At 42.9% G+C, this 15,901-nt stretch overlaps 1 protein-coding gene across 1 annotated transcript in view; it reads left to right on the forward strand.

Annotated features, from left to right (window-relative positions):
- The window catches only part of LOC126475521 (DNA polymerase delta subunit 2), a 107,194-nt gene that overhangs the window by 43,172 nt on the left and 48,121 nt on the right, over nt 1-15,901 (forward strand). Inside the window, 1 exon segment of the mRNA XM_050103451.1 lies at nt 9,114-9,361. Coding sequence (XP_049959408.1) covers nt 9,114-9,361 — 248 coding nt within the window.

Below are 15,901 nucleotides of genomic sequence, written 5' to 3' on the forward strand. Positions count from 1 at the left end.
GTGGCGCCCATGGGGAGGCCCCCTGGTTGGAGTGGGCGGCATCTGGGCAGATGATGCACGATGAAGCGTACCATCACTTGCTGGTGATCAAACACCAGCAGTCTCTAAACGTTCTAAGTCTCAGTACAACGCTAATGGAAGTACGACCCTAAACCATTCCCCTCCCTGGCCACACCATGGGAGGAATGCCAGGCTAAGGATGACAGTGAACCTTATTCTTCCCGGTGCCTTATATGTATGAGAACTGATGGGGACGCCTTTGTTTAGATGAAGTCACAGTTTTTTGTAGACCATTTAGAGGACAAGTTTGGGGAGGTGGAGGGCTTGTCCAAAATGTGGTCAGGGTCAGTCTTGATAAAAACAGCATCCTCTACCCAGTTTTGGGCATTACTCACTTGTGACAAGCTGGGGGATGTTCCTGTTACCATCACACCCCATAAGGGCTTAAATATGGTCCAGGGTATCATATTCCACAGGGACCTTCTTTTGCAGTCTGGCGACAAGCTGTGCGCCAACTTAGAGTGACAAGGCATTCATTTTGTCCGATGTGTCCATCAGAGTCCGAGGAGTAATCAGGTTGCCTCCGGTGCCTTCATCTTGGGCTTCGAGGGTGACACATTGCCCAAGAACGTCAAGGTGATGGTCTACCACTGTGATGTAAAGTCATATATCCCTCCCCTTACGTGGTGCCCTGTGCTGGAAGTTCAGCCATATGTCTTCCTGCTGTGCTTCCAGCCTCACATGTCGAGATTGTAGACATCCATAACATCCCAATACTCCACGTGCCCCACCTCTCATCTGTGTCAGCTGTGGAGAGCAGCATTCCCCTCGCTTGCCGGACTGTAGGATTTTACAGTGTGATAGGCAAATCATGGAACACAAGACCCTGGAATGACTGACCTACACTGAGGGCAAGAGGAAATTTGAGTGTCTACATCGTATGGCTATGACCTACTCGTACGCCGCCACTAAGAGAACAGTTGTAGACCCATCTGTTCCGCGAATTTCGGTTGGCTCTCCAAGCTGGAAGACTACATCTGCCCCCTTGATGGTGGGGACCCTTCCCTCCCTGCACTGCTCCCCCAACCATCGGCGACACCAGTCCCCACTTCTCAGTCGGAGAAGCGTGTCTTCTTTGGGACCTCTCACTAGGAAGGGGCCCCTTGAATCCCTGCCTCCCCAGGTCTCTGATAGTGAGAAAGATGACTCCCGGCAGTGGCTGAAGTGTCCAAAAGTAGCTGGTCGTAGGGCTTCATGATCATCTTCAGTCCCGGAGACTGAATCGGTCAAGCCCTCCCGGCTGTGGCACCCACACCACCGCTACCTTCAAGCTTTACTTCTGAGTATGAGGTGGAGATTGTGGTGTCTGCTGAGGACCTAGATCTCGCCATATCCTCAGACAGCATGGATACAGACAGCTCAGGAAATAAATCAGCGGCAGCAGGTGACCCTGAGGTGGAGACTGCCCCATTGAATGTTCCATGCCTTCCCAGCCTCACGATCACATCATCCTCCAGTGGAATTGCAGCAGTTTTTCCACCGCCTACCTGAGCTACGGCAACTGCGAAGCTTTACACCTGATTTCTGCATTGCCCCCCAGGAAACATGGTTCCCGGCAATACGGAACCCTGCTCTCCACGACTAGAAGGGATATTACAGGAACCGTAGCGACCATAATAGAGTGGCAGGTGGAGTTTGCGTTTATGTCCTGAACTCAGTTTGCAGTGAACCTGTGCCCCTTCAAACCCCTCTTGAAGCTGTGGCTGTCAGGATAAGGACAATGCAGGAAATAACTGTCTGCAATGTATATCTTCCTCCAGATGGTGCAGTACCCCTGACCACATTGGCTCCACTGATTGATCAACTCCCTAAACTTTCCCTATTTTTGGGAGATTTTAACACTCATAACCCCTTGTGAGGTGGGCACCGTTCTTACTGGCTGAGGCAGAGATGTTGAAACTTTACTGTCACAACTCGACCTCTGCCTCTTAAATACAGGTGCCCCCCCCCACATTTCAGTGTGGCACATGGCACATATTTGGCCATTGATATCTCTGTTTGCAGTCCTGGCATTCTCCCATCTGTCCACTGGAGAGCATGTGATGAGCTATGTGGTAGTGACCACTTCCCATCTTCCTGTCACTGCCCCAGCGGCAGGCCCACGGACGCTTGCTTAGATGGGCTTTAAACAAGGCGAATTGGGAAACTTTCTCCACTGCTGTCACCGTTCAGTGTCCTCCACATGGGAACATAGGTGTGATGGTTGAGCAGGTGACTACAACAATCCTTTCTGTGGCAGAAACTATGATCCCTCGCTCTTTGGGTGCCCCCAGCGAAAGGCAGTTGCTTGATGGTCACCGGAAGTCGCTGAAGCAATTAAGGAGTGTTGACGACCTCTACAGCGGCATATGCGGCACACTTCCCTGGGGAGCCCTCATAGCCTTTAAACGGCTCCATGCTTGGGTTCACCAACTTCGATTGCCAAGCACTTTGCTGAGCACTATGCTCGAGCCTCTGCATTGGAGAATCACTCCTCAGCCTTTCACACTCTCAAATGGCGGCTGGAGGGGAAAGTGATTTCGTTCACTACATGCCACAATGAATCCTATAATGCCCCATTTACAGAGTGGGAGCTCCTCAGTGCCCTGCAACATTGCCCCGACATGGATCCTGGGCCATATCGGATCCACAGTCAGATGATTAAACATTTCTCATCTGACTACAAGCCCATCACATCATCATCTTCAACTGGATCTGGTGTCATGGCATCTTTCCATCGCAATGGCAGGAGAGCACCATCATTACGGTGCTTAAACCCGGTAAAGACCTGCTTGATGTAGATAGCTATTGGCCCATCAGCCTCACCAACGTTCTTTGTAAGCTACTGTAACATATGGTGTGTCAGCGGTTAGGTTGGGTCATGCAGTCACGTGGCCTACTGGCTCCATGTCGGGGCAGCTTCCGCCAGTGTCGCTTCACCACTGATACTCTTGTGTCCCTCGATTCTGCCATCCGCACAGCCTTTTCCAGATGCCAACACCTGGTTGCTGTCTTTTTTGATTTACGAAAAGTGTATGACACCACCTGGCGACATCATACCCTTGCCACATTATATGAGGCCCACTCCCGATTTTTATCCAAAATTTCCTGTTGCTTCGTACTTTCCATGTCCAAGTTGGTGCCTCCCATAGTTCCATCCATATCCAGGAAAATGGAGTCCCGCAGGGCTCTATTGAGTGTGTCTCTATTTCTAGTGGCCAGCTGCTGTAGGGCCGGCCGTCTCACCTACTGTGTGTGCTGATGACTTCTGTATTTCTTACTGCTCTTCCACTACTGGTGTTGCTGAGCGGCGCCTACAGGGAGCCATTCACATGGCGAGTCATGGGTTCTAGCCCACAGCTTCCAGTTTTCAGCTGTGAAGTCGTGTGTCATGCACTTCTGTCGGCGTCGTACCATTCATCTGGAACAAGAACTTTACCTTACTGACGATCCACACACTGTAGTGGAGGCATATACATTCTTAGGATTGGTTTTTGCTGTCCGATTGACTTGGCTACCTCACCTTCGTCAGCTTAAGCGGAAATGCTGGCAGCACCTCAATGCCCTCTGCTGCCTGAGCAACACCAACTGGGGTGCAGATCGCTCTACGCTGCTGCAGCTCTACAGAGCCCTTGTTCAAACCTGCCTTGACTACGGGAGTGTGGTTTATGGTTTGGTGGCGTCCCTTGGCACTGCGTTTATTTGAGCCAGTGCACCACTGTGGCAATCGCCTACCGACAGGTTCTTTCAGAACGAGTCCAGTGACCAGTGTACTGTTGGAGGATGGAGTTAGGCATGCACAACTGCTGGCCAGTTACATTGCACATGTTTGTAGTTCTCCTGCGCATCCGAATTAGTCTCCTTTTCCCACCCGCAGCAGCCCATCTCCCACATCGGCGGCTCAGGTCAGGGCTAACGATTCTGTCTGAACTGGAGTCCTTCCCTTTACCACCTATACTTGAGGTCCACTACGTACACCTCCATGGTTTACACCTTTCCGTGGCTTCGCCTGGACTGTTCTTCGCCCTAAGGACTGTTAACCCTGCGACTCTTCGCTGTCACTTCCTCTCGATTCTCGACATGTACCGGGGCCATGAAGTGGTTTACATTGATGGCTCGATAGCCAATGGTCACGTTCGCTTCAGAGCTGGTGGCCATATTTCCTGCTCTTGAGCACATTCACTCATGCCCAGGCGAGTCATTTCTCCTGCGTATTGACTCCTTGAGCAGCCTACAAGCTATTGACCAGTGCTACTCTCGTCATCCTTTGGTAGGGAGCATCCAGGAGTCCACCTATGCCCTGGAACGGTCCAGTCGTTCAGTGGTGTTTGTCTGGACCCCACGTCACTTTGGAATCCCAGGCAATGAACTTGCCGACAGGCTGGCCAAACAGGCTATGTTGAAACTGCTTCTGGAGATGGGCATCTCTGAACCTGACCTGCGTTCTGACTTACGCCGCAGAGTTTTTCGGCTTTGGGAGACAAAATGGCGTAACAGTATGCACAACAAACTGCGTGTCATTAAGAAGACTATGAATGTGTGGAAGTCTTCCATGCGGGGCCCTCGCAGGGAATCAGTTGTCCTCTGTTGGCTCCGCTTTGGCCATACTTGGGCAACCTGTGGTTACTTCCTGCACCGTGAAGACCCGCCTCAGTGTCGGTGCGGCGCCCGGTTGACAGTGGCCCATCTTCTGGTGCACTGTCCCACTTTGATTGCCCAGCGACAGAATCTTGGGTTACCGGACTTGTTGCCACTAATTTTATCTGGAAACGCCTCATTGGCTAATTTAGTTTTACATTTTATTTGTGAGGGTGGGTTTTATCATTTGATCTAAGTTTTAGCGCATGTCCTTTGTCCCTCTGTGTCCTCCACACTAGTGTTTTTAGGGGTGGAGGTTTTAATGTGTTGCAGAGTGGCTGGCTTCTCCTTTTTATTCTCATGGGCAACCAGCCATGGTCATCTGCTTTGTTGTGTTATTCTCTTCATCCCATTTCTTGCATTTGTGTGTTTTCTTGTTCCCCTTTTGTCCATTTACATGTTTGTTGCCCTTCATCGTTCTTGTGATTTTTCCTTTCATTCCATTTTGTGTTGGCTGTCTTGTTTGTTTTATTCTCACACTTGCGGCATTGTTTTATTCGGAAGAAGGGACTGATGACCTCATAGTTTGGTCCCTTCCCCCCCTCTTTTAGTCCAACCAACCTACCTCTGTTGAACTCAAAGCAGAAGAATACGCCAGAAATGTTCCAATTTCTCCACTTAGCACTACGTTTTCTAGTGTCCACAGCTCTGCCCATTTCTCCAAATGACAATATGTAAACTCAAGTAACAATAAAAACTGACAGTCGATAAATAAACCCGTAGCAACTGGAAAACCAAAATATAAAACGAAAACACTACAAACTTAATGCAACAATCCAATAAGTCCATTCTAGTCTCATCACAGAACAGTGGCAAAAGTCTTTTTGTTGTTCACATGCTGCTTTTGTGCTATTCCTAGATATAGTAATTCAAAGATATTAATCCTCAACAGCTGTTGTTTTCCTTCTACGACCACAACCTTGCTGTCTAGCGACAATATGTCTTTCATTGTATCATTTCGACAACTTAGATATTGCAATTTGACTTACATTAAGTTCTCTTGCTGCATATTGCTGTGAATGTTTCTCCTGCAGAGGAGTTACTCCACGACTGTCTTCCTCCACTGTTACCAACTGTGCCACGTCTACCCATGTCTACGCAATGTCGTATAATATGTTTACAATCTCTGACATGCAGCACACACACTTTCTATTGAGTAATGTGTACTTCAGCCCTGTCTGTTGACATGTGAGTAAACCTACATGGTTATGACTTGTGTAAATGTGAGGATAATGTGATGTATGTGTCACTAATAGTGGAAGTGTTATAGTGTTTACTGTTTGTATGTGTTCACGGGATCTCGAAAACTAGTGACTCAGTTATGAGAAGAGGTATGTGAAATTAACTTTGAGCTTACTACTTCATGTTTCAACATAGTGTCACTGTTCTGTCTTACAATTTTGTGAGGGAGAAACTTTGCCACATTTTAATTTTAAAAAATGATGTAGAGAGTGATTATGTATTTTTATAAGGCCCAGAATCCCTTTCAGCCTGTTTGCTTATCAGGCAAACATTCATGGTATACTCCAAATAAATTTAAACACTACACTGTTGATATAGATATCTTGTTTCCCTCTTCAAATTATGTGGGTGGAAGGCACGTTTTTCGTTTTTCAGTGTGTTTGAGGCTCATCTTGTATGTAATATTCTTGTGATGGGTGTTATTCAACTCTCTTACAAAGCATCCAGTAGGAAGTTCATACTTTATTTCAGGCTCATCCAAGTCTCATGGCAATCTTATGAGAAGGGAAATTGCTACACACACACACACACACACACACACACACACACACACACACACAATGCAGCTCACACACACGACTGCAGTCTCAGGCAACTGAAACCACACTGCAGTTGAGTTTTGTGTGTGTGTGTGTGTGTGTGTGTGTGTGTGTGTGTGTGTGTGTGTGTGTGTGTCTATTGTTGACGAAGGCAATAATGGCCGAAAGCTTTAATTGTGAGTCTTTTTTTGTGCCTATCTGCTACTCAGCATGTCTACTATGTGGTGAGTAGCAACTTTTATTCTCATAATATTGTTACATTCCGTCCTGGATTTTCCGTTGTTTGATCCATGGTAATCTTGTAGATCAATCTCTTCATTACTCCTGTCTTTGGATAAACTTGATATGACACAGAATAATTCACACCACATGCTACATCTGCTAATGTGAAGAAAATGCCCAAAAGCCTTTTAGTTGTTAGGTGACTTGATAAATAAGTAGCACACCGTTTGTCATGTTATAAAACATGATCATGTCAGATCTTCCTGAGTCAGGATCATTGTTTATTGAATGGCACATAGAAAAGACTATGAGACATTTTGTTTCCTTCAGCTTACTGACATACAAACACTATTAGATTAGTTCTGCTGATAAATAGCAGGTGTCACCTATAATATTTCTCCACATTTTCAGTTGCCTTCACCAACCAAAGAACAGCATGTGAGGGAACACTGTGACCTTTCTCATGGTTTGAAAGATTGTGAACATCATTGCCTTTTCTGTAATAAATGGCTTCTTTATAGAAATAATTTGTGCATTTGCACTGTATTTTCAAACCATATTTTGCTAATACGTTTGGCATATGCATTCTAAACTCACAATTTCCATGGAAAGGTACATGCTCATTTGCACCTACAGAGTAGCAAGTTGGCTTTATTCAGTGAAACACAAAAAGATTTGTGAAATTGTTGCTGACTTCTCTACTTTCTTTCCTCCCGATCATCTGGGTTGTCAAATTGTAATGCAGATGATAATAAAAAAGAAAATCTTTTTTTAGTAACAGTGCATCTGCAAATGTCACAACCTGTTTCATCAGTTGCAGACAAGCAGGAAACCAATTCTGCTTCCTGATCTGAAAATATCTGAGTACACTGATAGCCCAATTAATGTCTTCAGTTCAGTGACATCAACATCTATGCAAATAAAGGGAAGGCCAACATTCACCTTCAGCAGACCTATGTGTGGCCCAAAGACGCACGTAACAGAATACGGTATTAAGTAGCTTTTGAACCCAGGCTCTTCTTCAGGCAGAAAGTGTGCAGATGCCCCCCCCCCCCCCCCTCTCCCAATGTACTTTTGTGCCCTTGGCAATATTTGACATCAACGTCTTGTAGGAAGGATAAGTGACCATATGCATATTGTACTCTGTGCTTGCATGTTTTCAGATTTGTCGATAGAATGATTTTGTCTGGGATACCTTGGGTAAAGAACAGATTCCTTACCTCCAAAATAGCATTGTTTCCTTAGGACTTTTTGCCATCTGTTACAGTCCAAGCATTTGCAGTATGATGTTGCATTTCCCTGTTATGTTAGTTGGCAGCTTCTGTTATCTTCTTTGAAAACGTCTATTCTTACTAAAAAAGGAAGCTTGTCCCATCTTCATCACTTTTTATTCCCCTTCTCCAAAATAGTATTGGGATAACTAAATATCTCCAAATCAGGGTGATTATTGCTATTGTGAAAGTCTTCATCTGAGAATTCATTGAGTCATTCTTGAGCATACACATCTGTTGTATGTAAAACACAGTACATGGAATGTCCAGTGTTGCCTGCCATGGAGAAACGGTAACATTCAACAAAAACATGACACGGAAACACTGTGGTATGTGTGTGAGACTTCTCTAGGTTCAAGAAAGTTCAATAACAGTGCATGCGTTCTGGGACATGTAGCTTGCTGTCCAGAAGGAAGGTACGTGGAAAAGTCTACTTCGCTTTGCAGGGGATGTGAAATATGACGAGACAAAGGATCGTAGCAGTGTGAGAGATGGTCTATAGTCCGTCAGTGTTAAGCATTTTGAGGCAATAATAATACGACTCAGTTGACATAACTGAAAAATGATTGATTGTGGAAATTTCAAAACAGTTGTCTCGTTGAATACTTGTGATTCAGGGCACTTTAAGTTACTGCTGCCCAGATTCGATTTACTCCCACACTATCATTCCTAACATGAATAGAAGAACATAGTGCAAGAGTGATAAATAATTTGCTTTTAAATCCCATTACATACTTTACTGAAGATGGGGGGGGGGGGGTCGCATGCGTGCCCCCAGATGTCCCCCCCCCCCCCCCCCCCCAATACACTAGCCTTGATCTTATTATTAGTTTCTGTAAATAGCGTTCTTTCTCAAAATAGTATAAAATTGTTATAGTCATTGTTGAACATATTTTTTAGTTAGTATTTAACACAGCTTGGGCATGTTACAGCTAGGAAAACAATATGAATGATGAAAAGTAAAACAGTATCATCATTGCTGGACCATTCATAACTGTATATATCCAGTGAGCCAGATATCATGCTTAGAAGTAGTTGGTTATGAAACTGAGTGCCAACTAATTATAATTTACTTTCCTCTCTCAGTTATTGGTGTGTCATTTTTTTCTTAACTGTGTCTTGGAGACTCATCATTTACATCTTATTGTTCTGTTCTATACAGCTACAACTTGTACCACAGCCATCACGAACAAATTATGTGAGTGAAGATGATGAGCTAATATTGGAAGATGAACTGCAGAGGATCAGATTAATTGGCAGTATCAGCCCCCATTATGTTGTTACTGGAGTGGTGTGTGCTGTTTTAGGACACGAAAGTGAGGATGGAAAATTTTTAGTGGAAGACTATTGTTGGCCAGGGCTAGCCTCATCAGTGGAAAGGCCTTTGTCCAGCACCCCAGCTGAAAAAAGGTATTCATTCTGCTTTTGAAAGTAAAATAATGATACAGTTTCTTTGTTGGGTTAATGTGAAAACTGAATTTTTTCTGCCTGTAAAAATATGTAATTGTGAAGTACACTGAGGTGGAAAAGTCATGGGATAGGAATATGCACATATACAGATGGCGGTAGTATCATGTACACAAGACAAAAGAATAGTGCGTTGGTGGAGCTGTCATTTTTACATAGATGATTTATGTGAAAAGGTTTCTAATGTGATAATGGTCACATGACTGGAATTAACAGGTTTTGAATGCGGAATGGTAATAGGAACTAGAGCATGGGACACTCCATTTTGGAAATTGTTAAATTTCAGGCATTCTCTCTCACCATGGACTACACAGTGACCAAAGGCCTTCACTTATTCACCGGGTCCAGCGGTGTTTGTGTAAAATTGTCAGTGCTAACAGACAAGCAATACTGCGTTAAATAACAGCAGAAATCAATGTGGAATGTACAATGAACATATCCGTTAGGACAGTGGGTGAAATGTAGTGTTAATGGGCTATGGCACAGTTGACTGACCTTGAGTGCCTTTGCTAAGACCATAACATTGCCTGCAACACCTCTCCTGGACTTGTGACTGTACTGGTGGTACTCTAGACAACCAGATAAATTTGGCCTGGTCAGATGAGTCCCAATTTCACTTAAAATAGTTGATTGTAGGGTTAGTGTGTTTCATGGACGCCACGAAGCCATGGACTTGGGTTGTCAATAAGGCATTGTGCAAGCTGGTTGTGGCTCCATAATGATGTGGGATGGGTTTACATGTAATGAATTGGGTCCTCTGGTCCAACTGAACTGATCATTAACTGGAAATGGCTGTGTTCGTCCACTTGAGGAGACCATTTGCAGCCATTCATGTTCCCTTACAGTGATGCAATTTTTATGGATGACGGTGTGCCATGTCACTGAACCACAGTTGTTCGCGACTTGTCTGGAGAACATTGTGGATAGTTTGAGCGACAGACGTGAATCTTATTGAACACTTACGGGACATAATCGAGAGGTCAGTTTGTCCACAAAATCCTGCACTGGCAACATTTTCACAATTACGGACGGCTGTAGAGACAGTATGGCTCAGCAGGGTGTGTACGTGGACAAGGAAAAAAAAATCTTGGAATTTTCCCTTGTCAACATTTGAATGGTTATGGTTTTATATACGGGCATACAATTTCCCGGCACTTTAGGAAACAAAACTCATGGAAAAAGACACGTTTTGGAAATAATCTTTGATGTGCAGCAATATGTACGCTGTGTATTTTCATATTACGAAAGCATACATTGGAATTCCACCAAACACCGCATGTTACTTTCTGAATCATTGAAAGCAAGGTTCTGATGCGCTTTTGTAAGGCGTTTAAAAATCAAAGCTTTCACATATAGTATTGTTCTCAAGCTGCAAGAGAAGCTAAGCTTTTGCATATACTGTTGATCTTTTTTGCGCGTGTTACACTTTAAGATATATCACACAAATATGTCAGTAAAATTTTTAATAATGACATAAATGTCTGATCTTCAGGGTTTGAAATTCTTCTAAATGGCTCGTCATCAAAGAGTTGATGGTACATTCGTGCACATAGTTCAACTTACGTAAAGGGATATGTTCTTTGAAAGTAACGCTTTTCAAACCACTATTCGCAATATTTTCCCATGACCTGTTAGAAATAGGTTCGTTTCAGCATTTGCCAGAGAGCGCAGATAGCAGGCGACACCGTGCTTGGGTAGCTATCATGACGTAGGAAGCCCGTATGTATGTTTGTATAAAACATTGAAAGACCATACATTATGGTATAAAAGATACTAGATATTAGAGGATACTGGATACTGCAAGAGCATTGGAATTTCGTGAACCATATTAAAATGTGCACATTTAAAGTGCATACTTGAAGTGCACATTCGTATGTCCCGATTCCCAATGAAGTAGACCTCGACCTGATATTAAGCTTTTCAGTGTGGTTTTCGGGATGTAAATTTTCTTGGAGCACCAGTACTGTTTTATATCACGTTTGGTTCTTTATTATGGCTTAATGCCATACGTGCTAGAAAATGAAAACGTGCACTTGAAATGCAGCGAACAGTTGAAACTAGCCAGTACTGTGGAATTAAACGTTCCGTTTCAAATACATTGACTGCCTCTGCGGAAATGGTTAACAAAAGTCAAATTTCTTTAGCAGACAGACAAAAATGACGTCATTGTTCCGCAAGGCGATTAATGCTTGACCCTCAGAAAGGTGAAAATAAAATAAAATCTGAAACCGAGGGAAACATTCCATGTGGGAAAAATATATCTATAACAAAGATGATGTAACTTACCAAACGAAAGCATTGGCATGTTGTTAGACACGTGTGTCTATCAACATGCCAACGCTTTCGTTTGGTAAGTTACATCATCTTTGTTTTGAGATATAAAATTATATATAGGGTATATAAAACCAATACTGACGAACTAAGCAAGAAATTACACATTTCTTCAATCCTTAGCTCCTAGCATTTTTTTCTCTAATCTTGCTACAGCTTTACATGGTGTGTTTTCCTTTCTGCGAAAGAATCTATTACCTCATCGAAGTTCGTCAAACATTTTGCTACATGCAAAATCTAAATGTTGTTATCTAATACTGAAAAAGCTATTAATACAAATAATACCGAAGACTGGTGTGGTTTCTCAATCTGATTACGTCTATTTTGTCACTGTGTGCTAGATAAAACAAAATAGGCCTTTTTAATATGGCAGCACTTTTGTAACAAACCAAATAAACGAGACTGTCTTGGCACAAATTGCCACTTTCATAACACGACAGAATAGAATCCACGAAGTACCAATATCAAATGCCTATTAGGCCTACTACAAGCAAAAAGCTTTATGTTAGGAAATAGTTTCACATTTCATTCATAGACACCAGCTTCTCAAGCATGAGATTGAAAAGTAGTGTTACGAAATTTTTATATAAATTTGGAATCGTCTTATTCTTCCATAATTTGTGTGATGTCCCCATTTCTTCTCCTTCCTCGTTCTAACAATCTTATCATCACCAATTCTGTAGCTATTGCTGCCATTGTCAAAATTTGTTTGCCCATTAACTTCACTAACCCTGCCAGAATCACAGGTTTAGTTATCCGGTGATTATTTTCCAGTTAGGCGGTATTATGTGTTCGAACAACACGTTTTCCACGTTACTTCCATAATAGAACTTACGCGGCTGCTAGCCAGGGACTACTACTGGTCCTTACTAGTGTAGTGATCTGGCCAAAAATTTTCTGCCAAAGTTTCATTTTCTTGGATACACTGAGAAGATAATACGTAATCTTTCTCACCCGTCATTCCTGTCAGTCGTTTATTTCCGTTCTAGTAGTCTGAATTATAACAATGCTGATTATTCGCAAACCCAATCAACAACATAATCAGACAGCTATTGGCATTCATCTGTTCGGCTTTACTCCCTCAGCTCATATAGTCCCATCCCCTTTTGTCTGTGGAAAGTTTATTTCTAGATGTGACGAGGATTCTCCTGACAGAGACGTCACATACACTATGCATGCATTCAAAAGTCAACTTATGAGTCATTCAGAAATCAACTTAAAATGTGTTCAAAAATGTTCAAAAACCAACAGGGAAGCATTTCAAAATCATTTGAATAATCGACATACAAACATGCACTGGATGCTACGCGCTTTGTAAAACAAGTTTTTTCCCTCAAGAATATGAATTTGGTGCCCCCTTTTCCCGGTAGCATCTAGCTGCTTGCTGCGACTGCTTGCACAGCCAACAGCACATTCCTGTAGCCAGAAGCGGGAGAATCTACTACTCAAACGCGACTCAACTGCGAATGCGCGTGAGCCCGCTTGTAACTGCTAAAATGAATCTAATATAAAAGCCTTTGACACATTTGCTGTTGGCAGCCGCTTGCGTGAGCACTGTGTGTCATTGTTGTATATGGCGCATTTCCTTTGTAATTTAAGTTATTTTTGATTTTATCCTCGTTTATGTTTTATTGTTGAAGTATTATTCTGCAGTAGCGGGATTCAGTAATATCCTTTGTTAGAGTATCGCTTCTTACTAGTCAAAATTACAAAAATTTAACTGAAAACTAAAACAATGAAAAATTCCCGGAATTCTAAAAATATCCCGGGTTTTTTGTCTTCAGGTGTATAAATAGTAGTTGGAATGCTTATGACATATTTGTAGGTGCCTGAGAGAGTATTTTGGTACAGGTATTGGAACATTCTGCTCCTCAGAAAAAAAGCACAGTTCCTCATGCTTTTGCATGTATGTCAGGAATGTCAGTGGTATGCGTTATCAGATGAGTGTAACTAATTGTGCCTGCAGTTTCTCTTCCATAGGAATTGTTTGATGCTAGTGGGGGCTTCTGGCCTTTTCTTGCCACCCCCCTCCCCCAGTTCCACAATTCCTTTGGTTAAAGGGAGAATAGTCTCTGCCACAGTTGTATTTAAAAATTCCTAATTCATTTAAAAAAATCAAATTCCTAGTTCATTAATCCCCCCCCCCCCCTCATGAACCATGGACCTTGCTGTTGGTGGGGAGGCTTGTGCACTTCAGCGATACAAGTAGCCATACCGTAGGTTCAACCAAAACGGAGGGGTATCTGTTGAGAGGCCAGACAAACATGTGGTTCCTGAAGAGGGACAACAGCCTTTTCAGTAGTTGCAGGGGCAACCGTCTGGATGATTGAGTGATCTGGCTCTGTAACATTAACCAAAATGGCATTACTGTGCTGGTACTGCGCACGGCTGAAAGCAAGGGGAAACTACAGGTGTAATTTTTCCTGAGGGCATGCAGCTTTACTGTATGGTTAAATGACGACGACGTCCTCTTGGGTAAAATATTCCAGGGGTAAAATGGTCCCCCATTCGGATCTCGGGGGAAAGGGGGGGGGGGCTACTTAGGCAGACGTCGTCAACAGGAGAAAGAAAACTGGCATTCTACGGATCTGAGCATGGAATGTCAGATCCCTTAGTCGGGTTGGTGGATTAGAAAATTAAAAAAGGGAAATGGATAGGTTAAAGTTGGATATAGTGGAAATTAGTGAAGTTTGATGGCAGGAGGAACAAGGAATATAGGGTTTTAAATAAAAAATCAGGTAGGTGTAATGCAGGAGTAGGTTTAATAATAAATAAAAAATAGGAGTGTGGGTAAGTTACTTCGAACAGCATAGTGAACGCGTTGTTGTAGCCAAGTTAGACACGACACCCATAGCTACCACAGTAGTACAAGTTTGTATGCCAACTAGTTCCGCAGATGATGAAAAGATTGAAGAAATGTATGATGAGATAAAAGAAATCATTCCGATAGTGAGGGGAGACGAAAATTTAATAGTCATGGGGGACTGGAATTTGATAGTAGGAAAATGAAGAGAAGGAGTAGTAGGTGAATATGAAATGGGTGTAAGGAGTGAAAGAGGAAGCCGCCTGGTAGAATTTTGCACAGACCATAACGTAATCATAGCTAACACTTGGTTTAAGAATCATGAAAGAAGGTTGTTTATGTGGAAGAGGCCTGGAGACACTGGAAGGTTACAGATAGATTATATAATGGTAAGACAAAGATTTAGGAAGTAGGTTTTAAATTCTAAGACATTTCCAGAAGTAGATGTGGACTCTGAGCACAATTTATTGGTTATGAACTGTAGACTAAAACTGAAGAAACTGCAAAAAGATTGGAATTTGGAGGAGATGGGACCTGGATAAACTGAAAGAAGCAGAGGTTATAAAGAGTTTCAGAGAGAGCATTAGGAAACGATTGACAAGAACGGGGGAAGGAAATACAGCAGGAGAAGAATGGGTTGCTTTGAGAGATCAAATAGGAAAGGCAGCAGAGTATCAAGTAGGGAAGAAGACAAGGGCTAGTAGAAATCCTTGGGTAACAGAAGAGATATTGAATTTAATTGATGAAAGGAGAAAATATAAAAATGCAGTAAATGAAGCAGGCAAATGTCTCAAAAATGAGATTGACAGGAAGTGCAAAATGGCTAAGCAGGGATGGCTAGGGGACAAATGTAAGGATTTAGAGGCATATATCACTAGGGGTAAGATAAATACTGCCTACAGGAAAATTAAAGACACCTTTCGAGAAAAGAGAACCACTTGTATGAATGTCATGAGCTTGGTTGGAGAACCAGTTCTGAGCAAAGAAGGGAAAGCAAAAAAGTGGAAGGACTACATAGAGGATCTATACAAGGGCGATGTACTGGACGGCAATATTATGGAAATGGACAAAGACGGAGATGAAGATGAAATGGGAGATATGATACTGTGTGACGAGTTTGACAGAGCACTGAAAGACCTGAGTCAAAACAAGACCCGGGAGTAGACAACATTCATTTAAAACTACTAATAGCCTTGGGAGAGCCAGCCCTGACTAAACTCTACCATCTGATGAACATGTATGAGGCAGGTGAAATACCTTCAGACTTCAGGAAGAGTATAATAATTCCAATCTCAAAGAAAGCAGTGTTGACAGGTGTGAAAATTACCGAACTATCCTCTTAATAAGTC

Source organism: Schistocerca serialis, chromosome 4 (assembly GCF_023864345.2).
Source record: "Schistocerca serialis cubense isolate TAMUIC-IGC-003099 chromosome 4, iqSchSeri2.2, whole genome shotgun sequence".
Taxonomy (NCBI): domain Eukaryota; kingdom Metazoa; phylum Arthropoda; class Insecta; order Orthoptera; family Acrididae; genus Schistocerca; species Schistocerca serialis.